Here is a 14,060-nt window from a genome sequence, read left to right as displayed (position 1 = left end):
AAGACAAACTACAGTATTTTTTTTTGCTCCACCAGAAACTTTCCTGCCCCCAGGATGGACAGAAGGTCTGAGTTGCAGGAAGCCAAGCAGCAAAGGCATCAGTAAGGTATGAACAAGGCATTCTTTAAGTAAGGCCACCAGGGCAGGCTGCTTTCTTAACTTAGGCACTATCATACCATGTTTGTCCATGTCCATGTTTGTGGTCTCATCACATGCACCACAGAAACCAACCACTCTATTGAAATCTCTTGGTACAGACAACTGTTTTTCTGAAATTTCAAAGCCAACCAGCTAAAAGAAATCACGAGATATCTCTCTCTGTTTTGCAGCCCTTAAGTAGAAAATCCTCATGATATCAACCATACACCCTACTTCATAAACTGCAACAGTGAGAAGTTTAAAAAGGAAAACCAGATTATGTCATTTCTCAACTCAGGATCCTGTATAAAGATTTGTCATTTTGATTCACATGCCAGAAGTTATTCGGAGTGGGGGGAGAGATTCACCTCATTTCAGAAAAGAAAAAATTAAATTAGTAAGAAAATGCTACTTTGTACACCTTAAGTCTATTTCATTGCTATATTATTCTCATTAATACATATTTTAATCAATACATATTTAATTCTATTACATTAACAAAACAATTTTAGGGAATATGAGTAATTTACAGATACTATGTAAGTAATTGTTTTTGTAATAGGACAACAGTTTTAGAAAATGGTTAGATCAAATAAACAGTATAACTTTATAAGTATATGTGATTTGAGTATATAGGATTTGCTCTCATCCCCATTTTGGAGCTGTCCAAAAACAAATATTTCAAAGACACATAGTATTATCTGTTCTGCAACCTGAAAAAAGAGAAGTGCAAACCTGCTCATACCTGATCCTAGCACTGGAAAGTTCTGTCTGCCTGAGGAATACAGACTGAAATTACATACTTCCATTTTTCAACAACAGACAAAACTAAGTTCTTAACCCATAACTTCACATCTTTACAACCAGACCACTGGTAAAATGTTTTATTTTAACTGTCATTTTGACTCCTGGCACATAAGTCACTTTCTTAAACAAACCAACCAACCACAACAACAAAATATATAAAACAAAATGAACAACAACCAATCTTTCAGAAAGAAGGAGAACCTGTTAATGAACACCAACAAAATATCAAAACCACATTTAAGAAGATCCTTCTTCCCTCCCTCTCATATTATAAGTCTTATGAAAACAAAAGAGAAAAGAATTGGAATATATTTTACCAATTCTATAAATACTACAGTAATTTCTCTTCATGGTACTAAGTGTTACCATAAGGAAAAGGATAAAATAAGTGTTTTTATACCATACCTAAATAACTAAACGTGTTCCTAATAATAACCACGCATCAAAAAGGGTACTGGTATTAGATATCATGACATAAAGACTACCTGTTGCTCAGAAAGTACAAAACTGATAAGCATTATAAGCTAAGCAAAATGTCAGGAGAATAACTTGCTAAATAAAAATGGAGAATTATCCAAAAGGGACTGTTAAAACTTTGAAGTGAAAGACTAAACTATACCACTGGAACAATACAAAAAAAAAAAAAATCTATTAGCTACTCAAAAAACGATCCCTCTGAAGCAAGGCTTCAAAGTCCTGTTGTAAAATATTGAATAATGAAAACTCACCAATTTTTTATGGACACTGAACAATAGACTTAAAAACTAATTTTCTAATTGAAGGGTTTGAAAGAAACACTCTAGAAGCAAAAAAAAGTCTTTTACTTAATACACAGAACATAATTATGATGTTCAAGGAAGACTCTCTTATTAAAATTTATAAGAAACTGAGAGTAAACTAACATTTTATGCTGAAATCAAAGAGCAGGAAAGACTGGCTTTAAAGCTTTTCATAATTCTACCTTAGCAAGCTGCATAAGAATCAGTAACAAAAAGATTAACGACTTTGAATTTACTGATGGCTTCAGTATTAAACTACATTTTAAAACAAATCTAGAAAAAGATAGCCAGGGAGAAAACACTTGTATCATTCATTTCCTAGCACTGGCTGTTATTACAAGCCAACTACGGATCTGTATTTACACCTGTGTAAATCTAGAGAGTTTCATATGAAAAAAGGCCATGTTTCCTCTTATGTGTAACAGAATCATAGAATGGTTTGGATTGGAAGGGACTTTTAAGGGTCATCTAGTCCAACACCCCTGCAGTGCGCAGGGTCATCTTCAACGAGATCAGGCTGCTTCAGAGCCCCATTCATTCTGACCTTGAATGTTTCCAGAGATGGGGCATCTACCACCTCTACATGCAACCTGTTCAAGTGCATAAAAAATTTCTTCCTAACATCTGGTCTAAACTTGTTCTCTTTTAGTTTTAAAACCATTACTCCTATTCCTAAAGGCCCTGCTAAAAACTTTTTCCCTATCGTTCTTATAAGCTCCCTTTAAGTATTGACAGGGCACAATAAAGTCTCCCCACCGTCTTCTCCAAGCTGAACAACCTCAGCTCTCTGAGCCTCTTTTCATAGAGGAGGTGTTACATGGCCCTCCTCCTCTGGATCCACTCCAACAACTGAAGGAAGAACATTTAAAGTCTCTGCCTTCCTGACAATAACAAAAAGAGACCAAAAAGCTTCCATGCGTGACACAAAGTGAAAAAGAAAATGTCAAGTAGTCAAATAAATAAAGACAACACTGCTCTCTTGATTCCACGTAGTAACCATCAAAAGATATCCGTATATAGCAATAAATAATTTTTAATAATATAATATAATTTTTCGTTAGAATAGTGGAAGCATCCATTGACACATTCTTACCAAGCTTCAGGCAACAAGAAAGCATATTCATGTGGTGATGTAGTCTCTGGAAAATTGGAGAGAATTGCCTGTCTGTGTGGAAGTAAAGCTGGTCCGTGGAAAGTGAACAAGATTTCTAGGGCTCTGACATTGCTTTCCTAAAGAACAAAACAGTAAGTTAGAAAACTATCTTAAAACTGATTAAGACTGAAAATGAGCAATAAATAAGATTAAGTCATGCAGCAAACATTTAATTTTAACATTTTCTTTAGCAATAAAGAAAACTATATCACGGTCACTGCTTTGATCAATTTACAATCAAATACACACATCCCCTGTATTTTTTTCCCCTTTGAACTTGATTGAATCACAATGGGAATTTAATTTAAAACACCAAGACCGAAGCAAAATTAAAATCTAGCAAAATAAATATTAATACCCGAGCATAAGTTCTTGCTGAAAGTACAATATTCTGATTTCTGAATGTCTTGAAGAATTCACCATCATAGTGCTGTTCAGCTGCATGAGGCCCTCCAAGGATTTCCTTTAAAAAAAGAAATAGAAAAAGTCTTGTAAAATATTGGGGTTTATGTAAGATTTGTAAAACCATCAAAAAGCCTACATGTTTTTCCAAAACATGTGACATATATCTGGAAAAGATGCTGTTGGTTTTTATTTGTTTCAGTACAAAAAAAAAATAGATGAAAAGATGCATTGTTGATTAATGGCTTGCTAAGACAATTCTCTGACATTTTAATTAGGCTTTAGACAACATTAGTTACAAAGACATGTGATAAAAGCCCTAATGTGAATGGTACCAACTGCAAAGTTAAAAGTTAAAACATCTAAACAAAACAGTCTGGCATTTCAAAAACTTCCACTTTGGTGAGTTTATACTGGAAAAAAAAATTGTTAGAACATCTGAATAGACAAGCTAATTAGACTGACAGAGGGAAATAACAGTAATCCTACACCAACTCCACAATCCATGAAGCTGCATAATTCTCTGCAGACACTGTAAGTTTAAAGCCAGCTTCTCCCCAACTATACCTCTCAACACTAGACATGAGCCATTTGCAACAGTAAAGCAGGAGAAACAACAGCTTGAACAGAAACCAGCTTACATTTCTGAAGTGAAAGAACATAGTATTTCAAGAAGACTACGAACATCAATACTACAATACGTAACAAAAAAAAATACGATGTTGTGACAAAAAATACCACAGGAATACTTATGGAGTGAGAACTCAAAAGAACTGTAGCCAGCTACCAAGTTTGCTCACCTCATAGGTTTCAAGGCGATCGAGGTAAGTTAACAGTTTCAGCCTGCTACGACAGAGTTCTTTTTGTTCCAGTGTCAGCCTGTGTTCAAAACAGGAATTTTCATGTTTACAATATCACTTGTACATCACGTGCATTTGAAGACAATAGTTATACATTTTAATGACTTTGTACCCTGGAATATATCAAGAAATTAAGTAAATTGAGAACTTAGACACAATATAATAACAATTAATGTTTGAACCAATTTCCTATTAGAAATAGCGTATGTGAGAGTAATTATGTTCTTCTGACATTGTAGTTATAATAAACCTATAAATCTGAATAAAACGTGGGCTAATATTTCATTTACTTTGAGAAGTTTACTGATAATAGTAGTTCTTGACGCTTCTTGGCCTCTTTTTCCTTTCTAGTATCCATTTCTTCATTTGGTGACAAAAAGTCTTCATAGGGAATGTCAATGTCCGCCTCCCCCGGCAAGATAAATCTGGAAGACAAAACCAACAACATAATCAATGTTGATATAAAATTAAAAAAAAATACGATTAAATTATTTTTAAATAAACACACAGCTTTCATTTTTGCCTTGACTAAAAATCAAAACTTCTATAAAAAATTATAATATCGAGGTTTAAAGCAGCAGATACACATCATGAGCCAACAAAAGGCATCACCTCTCATTTCCACCCCCTCCCTTAAATAAACCAAAAAAAAACCCAAGCAAGCAACCACACTATGATGATGGTTGATAAAAGTTTGCAATTCCATACATAGCACCAGGACTGGCAACAGCTCTACAGCATACAAAGGTAAGAGATAACTGCCCAAATAAAGAACAGCTACCTCTATTTCTAACACCAGAAAATGAATACCAAAGAGAACAGTTGCTGCATGTATTTTCACAGTGACGTGCTGTGTTTTGCTTTGTTCTCCCCCTCTCACTTCAACAAAAGAGTATGACAACTAAGATGTACAACAAAATGTATTAGTTGCAACTTCCAGAAGAGGCAACAGAAACATATTCTTACTGAAAAACTGTGACATCAGAAGCTCTCTCTGATGAAAAAAATAAAGGGCACCCAGAGAAGATGGATAATGCAATATAAATTAAACAGTGATTTTCCCTTTGTAAATAGTAAAGTTGCAAAAGGTGTATTGTGGACATCTTTAGAGTAATTTGATTCAAAGCACTACCTTTCTTTATGTCCTGCAAAAGCATGTTAACATTTTCATTAGTGTTTAATAAAAAAACTGACCAGATTATTAAGACAGACTTCATTGAACATTCTTTAAAAAGAAAATAAACAAAAAAACTCTTCCCAAACCTGCCACCATCTTCCCCTTTTCCTATGGCCACAAGAGCCTCCAAGTCTGTGCCTTTCAAGCCATACTGAAGCAGCTTCTTAGCAGCATCAACGTTCTCTGGAACTCTTTCCAAGCACTCATGAAGAACCCATGCACGCTTCTTAATTTTGCTCTATTCAAGAACAAGAGCACAGACACGCTGTTATATGTTTCAATGCAAAGCAACAAAATCAGAGATGTTAAAATCTTCTGAAGTGTTTCTTCCACCTAAGAAAATGTCGAGCAAATCTGATTGGTGACAACATGAACCAATAAAAGAGGTGAGATTATGAAAAAAAAATCCCTCAGAATATATATGGTAGAAAAGGGCACAGAAATGCCAAATGTTTCAGCAGAACTTTCAAAACAACTGAAATAGAAATTTCTATTTATATTCCCTAATTAGTATCACTCCTCCTTACACTAAAGAAAATGTGATGCTTTGTGGCTAAAATGCAGCTTCTATAAACCGAGTGTATTCCCCAATAGCACAAGAGTCATTTTCAGTCTCAACCTCTTCACGTGCCAGTACAATCCTGTGAAAGGACAAGACACACCAAGGTCACAAAATATTACTGACCTTATCTGCTGATCATCTGTTGCGATTACATAACACACAGAAAACAGCTATTTATAAAAATCTTATTTTGACATTCTATTAACACTGGATTGGAAAAAAACCAAAAATTAGACATTTCTCTTGATCTATTGACCTTCTCTTGACCTTACCCTATAGCACCATTAGGTTGTGCAGCTTTGGCAATGTTACCTGGCAAGTTTGAAGTCTTTCTTTCAAGCCAAAATCTTCTAAAGTACTTGGAAGTTATTTAAGATATTTGTATTTCCAATTATTATTCATTTACCAGGCAACACTGTACTGCCACACGTGGGTTCAGAGAAAGCAAGCTACTATTAACAGAAATCAGAAGATAGATGAAAAGAAATTTTTGCATTAACTTCCAAGGCCTTCAGTTAACAAGATCACTCTCTTCCATGACAGGAAATAGAATTTGCAGGACAGCTGTCCAAATTGCTACGAATTTATGTTGCATAAATTGGAACATAAGTGACAATTTAATTTCTGTAAACATAACACAGCCATTCGCTAATGAAGTTTAAATGTCACAAAACCCAAACTCACCAAGTAGTCTTGAATTGAAGCAACATTAACAGCTGACTTCCTCCACTGTCTTTGATACACAAGATCAGAATCAAGGCCATATGCTTGAGCCAAAGACAAAGCTTCCCCGTATTCTTCATTATCAATCTAAAAAGCAAACACATGAAAATTGAAGTCATCCGATTTCCATATTAAACAGCAAAGAATTAATTCTGTGTGTTGAAACAGTTAGATAGATAATTAATGCAGGTATCCTTATACAGTTAGGAAAGAGAATAGCTCAAGATACAGATGAGTAAGAGTCAGATCTGATGGACATCTCTAGAGAATCAGAGATTTTTCCATTAGGTGAAATGAAGACATTATTTAGGTAACCAGTATGATATTCCAGAACTCACTGGAGACTCTTAACAGCTAAGAGTAGGCTGGTGTACCATCAGAACAATTGAAATGGCCAAGACAAAGCACCATGTAGAGTAGTCTTAAAAATGAAGAAGTATCTGTTCAGTAAGAGTGAGTAAAGGGCCTGATTTGTATGTATGCCTGAAAAAACATGCAAGCAAACTACATTCACATTACAATATAAGTTAAACAATTCCCAGGCCATCAACAAGCTAAGTCCATTCAATGTATTTGCTAGGTATTTCATCATTTGCGAGCATTCACACGAGTACACTTCCAAGTCTGACCACAGCGTCTCCTCAGTGACCTGGAAGCATCATCTCACACGAAATGTTATAATGCTACTTTTAAACAGTGACACCTCCAGTTAGGTAATACAGTATATGGTCAACTAAGAGACCTTTAGAAATATGTGCTTAAATCCATCCGTCAATATAGTGAGAATTAAAAGAATAAATTTAAAGTTCTTTCTAAACAAAGCTGCTTAATTGAGAGACAACCCTTCCTTCTATACTTACTTTTCTCTGGTACAGTTCCTCCGGGGTCGTGGATCTCAAACTGACAAGTCGGTAATTCTTTGTAATACTACGTGGACGCTTCCGTGGAGGAGCAAATCGTTCCATTTCTGTCACAAAGTATAGGCCTTGCTTTAGGTAGCTGAAGTATCTGTCTTTAGCAGAAGTTTCATCATCTGAGTCAGAGTCATCTTCTCCCTCATCTTCATCACCAGGCCTGCTGCTCTCCAAGCGTAATCTTTTTGGTACAAGTTTTATCTCACACTGCATAGAAAATATGAAGCATCCGTCTAGTACACCTCAACTAGTTTGATGAGAATTCAGTGTATCTCCGCTTCCAGTAGTTCTTATTTCAGAATCAACATCCTTCCTCCCATTCTCTTTTAAACCTTTTAGTTACCAGCTTGCTTAACATGCTCCACAAACCCTGACTGCATCTGTCTCCTAGATCTGAGGCTTCATCCCTTATCTACTGAAGCAAGAGCGAAGGCTTGTTAGCGACCCACTACTACACGAAACAGAGGTCCTACACCACCACAAACAGAACGGAACTATGGAGACATCTTTGAACACTATTACATAGTTTACTGCAGCATACAGCAAAGTTTTCAAATTAGGCTATTTAAAGCAAGGTTTTCTGTTCAATGCAAATACCATCTCAGACTACATCCTTAGGCTGTAATATGCCCATCACTGGATGTATCTTAATCCCAGAATAATAAATCTTTCCAAAAACATTCCGATATTCTGATAAATGTTATTTTAAACTTTTGTTTAAGATGTATAAGACTTACTTCAGTGTAGGCCTTTGGAAACAAAAATTTTCTTTGCTTCAAAATAAAATATGTGCCCCTCATTTCTTTTAAATATGCTCCCTCTGTAAGAAGCATCTGAGAAAGGGATGCTTGCAGTATTCTTCTAATGCACTAACATTCAAAGCAGTGAAAACTGTCAGCACAAACTGTTTCCTGCAGCAAGATTCCTCTGGTTCAGACTCAGCCTTCTATGAGTTTTGCCCCTACTCTTCAGAAGTTATTTTACAATGAAGTTTTTATTAAGACAGTTAAGCTGCATCAAGTTCAGAATTTCCCCGAACTTGGAAAGAGAATCACTTTTTCTATTAGTAATAATATTTTTTACTTTTCTTTAACCACGCCACACACCTAACACTCTTAGAATCACATATACAAAAGCAAACTGTTTCTACTGCATCCAGGAAAGATATTTGCTTGCACACATTCCTCACCTCCAGACTCAGAAATCCTCCATCATGAGCTGAAGTAACCTGAGGAGAACTCTCAAACCATTCACATGACTTTCCCAGCAAGTTTCTTAACGTCTTGACTGATGACACAGTCAACGCACCAGAGCAGCGAGCCAGGATGACAGAATTATCCGCCCACCAATTTACATCTACCAGTGGGTAATAGGATTCTTTATCTAAAATGAACAAATAAATAAGAAAGTACCATACAAAGATTATTTAAACATAAGAACAGCAGTGACTTCAACTACGATTCTACCTGATGGCTTAATTTAACAAACATATACTATCACATAGGCATCCTTGGTTTACTAAGTTCGCATTTTATAACAATTATATTTTACTAGATCAGTTCTGCATTAAAGCTAGCTGTTGAGGAGACAAAAGAAATCACTTAACTGTGGATGAAATGAATTTTTAATACCATTTGGAAAAAGAATTCACAGTAAACCGATTTACTTGCACAAAATATGACATTAGATAAACATCTGTTTCAATATTCCCCAAGCCATCCTTGACCAAGTCTCCTGGCCAACAAACATAATACTGATGAAAATCATAAAAGTTTACATCATTTTGAAGACAAGTGACAATTATGAACAAGGCTCCTGAAAGAGCCTGCAAGATGAGGTTGTTAAGAAGATTAAACCAATAAAACAAAACAAACTAAAGTCACCATGACCGAGGACGGAAGCTGTGTCATTCTTAAGACCATCATGATTAAGTCTAACATTGCTGGGACAAAAAGTTCTAAAGAGAGTTAGCTCAGTTTGTTCAGTACAGTGTCATTTCCCACCTCTCTGATGAGTTAACATAGAATTAACAAGAAAAACGGTATAAAGAAACAGGGAACTTTTATTAAAATATATATATTCACAGGAGTGGATGGATCATGGAATAGCTATTGATCTCTGCACTCTTGGAAGAGCCAGGAAATAGCCAGGTGATAAACAGCTGCACATGGCCTGAATTTTGACAAAAAGAATAGAGACATTGACATGAGGAAAATCTAGTTCGAGAAAGCCTTTTTAGTTTAGAATGTTACACTAATATATTTGAATTACATTAGCCTTTAAAATTTATTAGACATTCTTAGAAAGAAAAGGTTAAAGCAAGTTTAGGTTTCAGACTGTGGACTCAAACGTATCACCTACAATATTATGATGCATTTGCTTTTGATATAAGCTGAGACAGCTGTTGAATGTTCAGAATTCTACAGCATCATAATTGCATGATTAATAATAAATGGAGTCCTGTAATAACTGAAATATCATCTTATTTATGGTTATGGCTACCAAAGTATTCCTAGGAGGAGATTTAAAAAAAACCAACCAAAAAAAAAAAAACTACTATTGTGCCATTTGCTTAGCTATGCCATGCTACAAATTCAAATCATACATACAATTTTGGCAATTATTCTAACTGAGATTTAATTAAGCTATTTCAGGTTTTTTTATATTTTTGTGAATATTTTTAATTACACAATGGTATAAAATAGTGATCCAACTGTATCATGTACCTTTTATTTTCTTCCTTTTTTCACTAGAAAGCCTCCAGTTTGGGTTGATCTCATCATAACCTGGCTATAAAAAAAAAGTGAAAGAGAAAAAAATTATTATATGTCATAAAGTGTGTAACACAGACAATCTGTGTATTTACTCTACTGCTGGCTCCCACACAATCAAACTTCTCCTAATCATAAAACATAGAGCTACTGTAGTGATACCGTACTTTTCTCTAAACAGTTATATTAAAACAGAGACACAGCAAAAATGACTACTGGATTCCTAACACACTGTATTAGAAAACAAGAATACTATCAGACCTGGTCTAGTCAGCATTACAACAAACTAACCCTAAAAATTTCTGAAATAAAGGCTCTCCAGCAAACAGAAGCCCACCAAGTGTTTGTTTTTCATGTCTGTTCATAGGACTGCAAGTATATAAAAGACAAATCTCCAAAACAACCCTGTTTGCTCTGTGTAGCCGTGCTGAGTCCCAGCCTAGAACAGTACTGTACGTATTTACTGTGGTTATTCTCGTAATTATAAAGTACCTTTCAATATTAGTACAGTAAGATAAGCAGCATTATTTAAGGAGGCACTGCAGAATTTAGAACTGATAAGCTCTTGATGTGTCATTTTTTTTAAACTTTGTTTAGTAACAATAGAATAGATAGCAACTACACAAACACAGATGACAGTAATCCTGTTCCTAGCTGCAGGTATAATAGATTATACAACTCAGACAACCAAAGCATTTTTTGGGTCATGCAGAATTTGATTTTCAGGCTTAAACTTTTAGTAGGAAGACAGAAGTCTAATAATTAAAAGTAAATATGGGGCCATTTCAACTTAACAAAAACGTCCAAGAGATAATTAATTATGAATCACACCTGTTATGAAAATATCCATTATACATGAACACTAATTTTGCCTGCAAAAATAATTCTGAAAACAGTTAAGTACTGTACTACTCCTTTAGATCACCCTCACCAGATGATAAAGCCCCCAAAACTGGTCCAGTATACAAGTTCACTATCTTTAAAAATCAAGAAAAAAATTAAAACAATTTACTATAAACATCCTTGAGCGAAATCTGTACTCTCACAAAAATGGGAAATACAGGCTAAAAAGAGAAAGAAGAGAGAGATCCATATATACACACACAATCAATAATAGAGCAAGATTTTCTTGTTTGGTTAGATTTATTTTTTAAAATTTCTTTCCCAAATAAGCGTAGATTACATTTCTGTAGTGGTGCGACCCCAGCTGGCATTTAAGAACCACTCCTCTCACCAGTGAGATAGAGGAAAGCATAGGAAGAGCAAGTGGGTCAAGAAAAAGACAGTCTAAGAAGCAAAGGCAAGTGGAATAAAAAAGAAAACTCAAGTAACACAAAGGCAATTATTCACTACCACCCACAACCTGACCAATGCCCACCCAGTCTCTAAGCCATGGCTACCTATCCAAAACCTCCTCCTGCTCCATTTTTATTGCCTAACATGACATGGAATATCCCATTGGTCAAATGGGTTCAGCTGTCCAGGCTGCGTCCCCTCCTAGGTTACTGTGCACCCCAAAACTTCTCATTGTAGAAGAGTGCAAAGCAGAAAAGGTCTTGACACTGTAAGCATCATCGAACAATAGTTAAAACATTGCTGTGCTATGAACACTGTTTCGATCACAGGTCCAATACACAGCACTACATGGGCTCCTCTAAAGAAAATGAACTCCACCCCTGCCAGACTCAGAATAGTTTCATATTCAATACAGCATAACCAGCTCATCAGTAAGAACCAAAAGTAATGCAACACCACAACACCGTCTTGCTTCCAAGTCAGCAGTCTTGCTCTTGCAGTCAGATGAAAAAGATAACACTACACAGTTGTGTCCAGGATGGCAGCATACCATTGCCTCTATTGGTATTTACTAATTTAAAACTTTCCTACATAGTTTTTAAACTTACCTTTTCTGTAATTTTTCGTGAAAACCTTCATTTGACTTCATTGTCATCATGACACTCAAAGGAAGGTATCTGCCTTCATTTTGTCCCCTTCCTCATTAGTGAAACCTGTGACTGTATTTCATGTCAGGAAGTGTTTTGTTGTGGACCTTATAGCACCTACTGCACCTTATACAGACTACAGAGACATTCAATATAGCGTGGGAAAAAAAACCTACTTATGTTTTGTATTAATGCATGAACCTGAATTAAAACTGTCTACAACCAAATCTGTGGTTTTGGAACCTTCCAGAATTTTCTATTTAGTTTATTTCTATTTCTATTTAGAGAACTATTTAGCTTTCAGTTCCCAGTGTTTAAATTCACACTAGTCATGTAAAAGTTTGCTGATGTCTGGGTATTTCCTAACTTAAATTCTTGTACTTGGTTTTGCAAACAGTTCCTATAGAAAACAGGTGACTTACCAACACCAATCTGACGTATAAACTATTCTGTAGCATTATCTGGCAGAAGGTAGGGTACACTTTGAGAAAGGAATAGATGAACACAGACATACAGCTGAACTTGCTTTCAACCACTCAAAGTTACCTGTGACGGCCTCCACTTACATTTTAAAAATAGCATTTCAGTGTTCCTGTACCAGTGTTACCCATTTGGTATCAAAATTCAGTCTGCGACAGCTGGTTCTTTTTCTTTATTTTTTAAAGGTTTATAGTTAAAACACAGAAAGATTATTGTAAAAGTAACTATAGTGTTCCTGAAATTTTAATCCAGAAGATTAAAACACACAACTGCAAATTCCTAAACATCTACACCCTCCTTACCTGATCAGTTTGGTCCCATTCTCCTTGTTGTCTGAGAGATGGAATAGTCCAGATTGTCAGTTTTCCTGAGAAATGAATAGCGGCCAGAAGAGCTCCATCAGGAGAAAGATTCATCTTGAAAACTCCATCCTGTCAAACATTATGACAGTAAAGTAACAAACAAACAAATAATTCAACCCCACACACCTCAAGAAATACCCAAACCAACACCTGGAAACCTCAAACTATTTTTTCTACTTTAAGGGAAAAAAAAGAATTATTACAATCTTCCATCCCGAAGACTGAGCATGCTTTAATTAGAAAATAAAATAAAATAAAACAATAAAACACTACCATAACATCAACAAATCTTCAGTAATATAAACTTCTGTATTACACTGTCATACAGCAAATCAAATCTGAAAGTGTGGCATTCCTAGGAGAACACTGCAGAGAGCAATGCGGAGCTAGTGGGAGCAAAAAAAAAATGCAGGTTGTTCTTAAATCATCTGTTCAGAGAAAACACTCAGCAACCTCAGTTTTCTACGGGCCTGTCTCTCAGGCCTACACAAGGATTACTGCTACACAAACAGCTTTGTACAGCTCTTCCTCCTGGAAACGAACCTTTGAGTGGGTGTCCTTACTATTAAAAACAAAAGGGATACTAGAAATATACAGATGAAAAGATATTGAAGAAGCACACTGTTCACTACAGGATATTGAATCTGAAATTAACAATTTCTTGGGTAACAGTAAAATATGCAGCAATACAGCAAACATCAGATTAAGTCTACAGAAGAAATAATTCAACATCTCTAAGTAAATTTCATTGAGGCTATAAAAATTCTCCTAGATGAAGTTTTCCTTCAGCTCTGCAAAACGTACTTCAAACACAATATTTCCTTAAGATTCTTCACAAACTCCAGTATGATTACAACTGCATCTATACACTATTTCCACAAGATAAAAGCATGTAAATATACACTCAAATTTTAAACTCAAACTTAGTGCCAATGGCAATGCATAATAATTTCTGAAAATACAATTTAAATTTATTCCCTTTGTCCCCA

The 14,060-nt window shown here is 35.3% G+C and overlaps 1 protein-coding gene across 1 annotated transcript in view; it reads right to left on the bottom strand.

Annotated features, from left to right (window-relative positions):
- Positions 1 to 14,060, bottom strand: part of NBAS (NBAS subunit of NRZ tethering complex) — a 169,261-nt gene that overhangs the window by 132,225 nt on the left and 22,976 nt on the right. Inside the window, exons 12-21 of the mRNA XM_069850479.1 lie at positions 13,012 to 13,140; positions 10,242 to 10,305; positions 8,705 to 8,898; positions 7,462 to 7,722; positions 6,563 to 6,688; positions 5,403 to 5,554; positions 4,430 to 4,564; positions 4,080 to 4,158; positions 3,236 to 3,340; positions 2,818 to 2,954 (exon numbers count right to left, since the gene is read on the bottom strand). Coding sequence (XP_069706580.1) covers positions 2,818 to 2,954; positions 3,236 to 3,340; positions 4,080 to 4,158; positions 4,430 to 4,564; positions 5,403 to 5,554; positions 6,563 to 6,688; positions 7,462 to 7,722; positions 8,705 to 8,898; positions 10,242 to 10,305; positions 13,012 to 13,140 — 1,382 coding nt within the window. The remainder of the gene's footprint in view (positions 1 to 2,817; positions 2,955 to 3,235; positions 3,341 to 4,079; positions 4,159 to 4,429; positions 4,565 to 5,402; positions 5,555 to 6,562; positions 6,689 to 7,461; positions 7,723 to 8,704; positions 8,899 to 10,241; positions 10,306 to 13,011; positions 13,141 to 14,060) is intronic.

Source organism: Phaenicophaeus curvirostris, chromosome 2, assembly GCF_032191515.1.
Source record: "Phaenicophaeus curvirostris isolate KB17595 chromosome 2, BPBGC_Pcur_1.0, whole genome shotgun sequence".
NCBI lineage: Eukaryota > Metazoa > Chordata > Aves > Cuculiformes > Cuculidae > Phaenicophaeus > Phaenicophaeus curvirostris.
The sequence above is the reverse complement of the archived record's forward strand: the minus strand, read 5'-3'. Positions and strand labels throughout refer to the sequence as shown.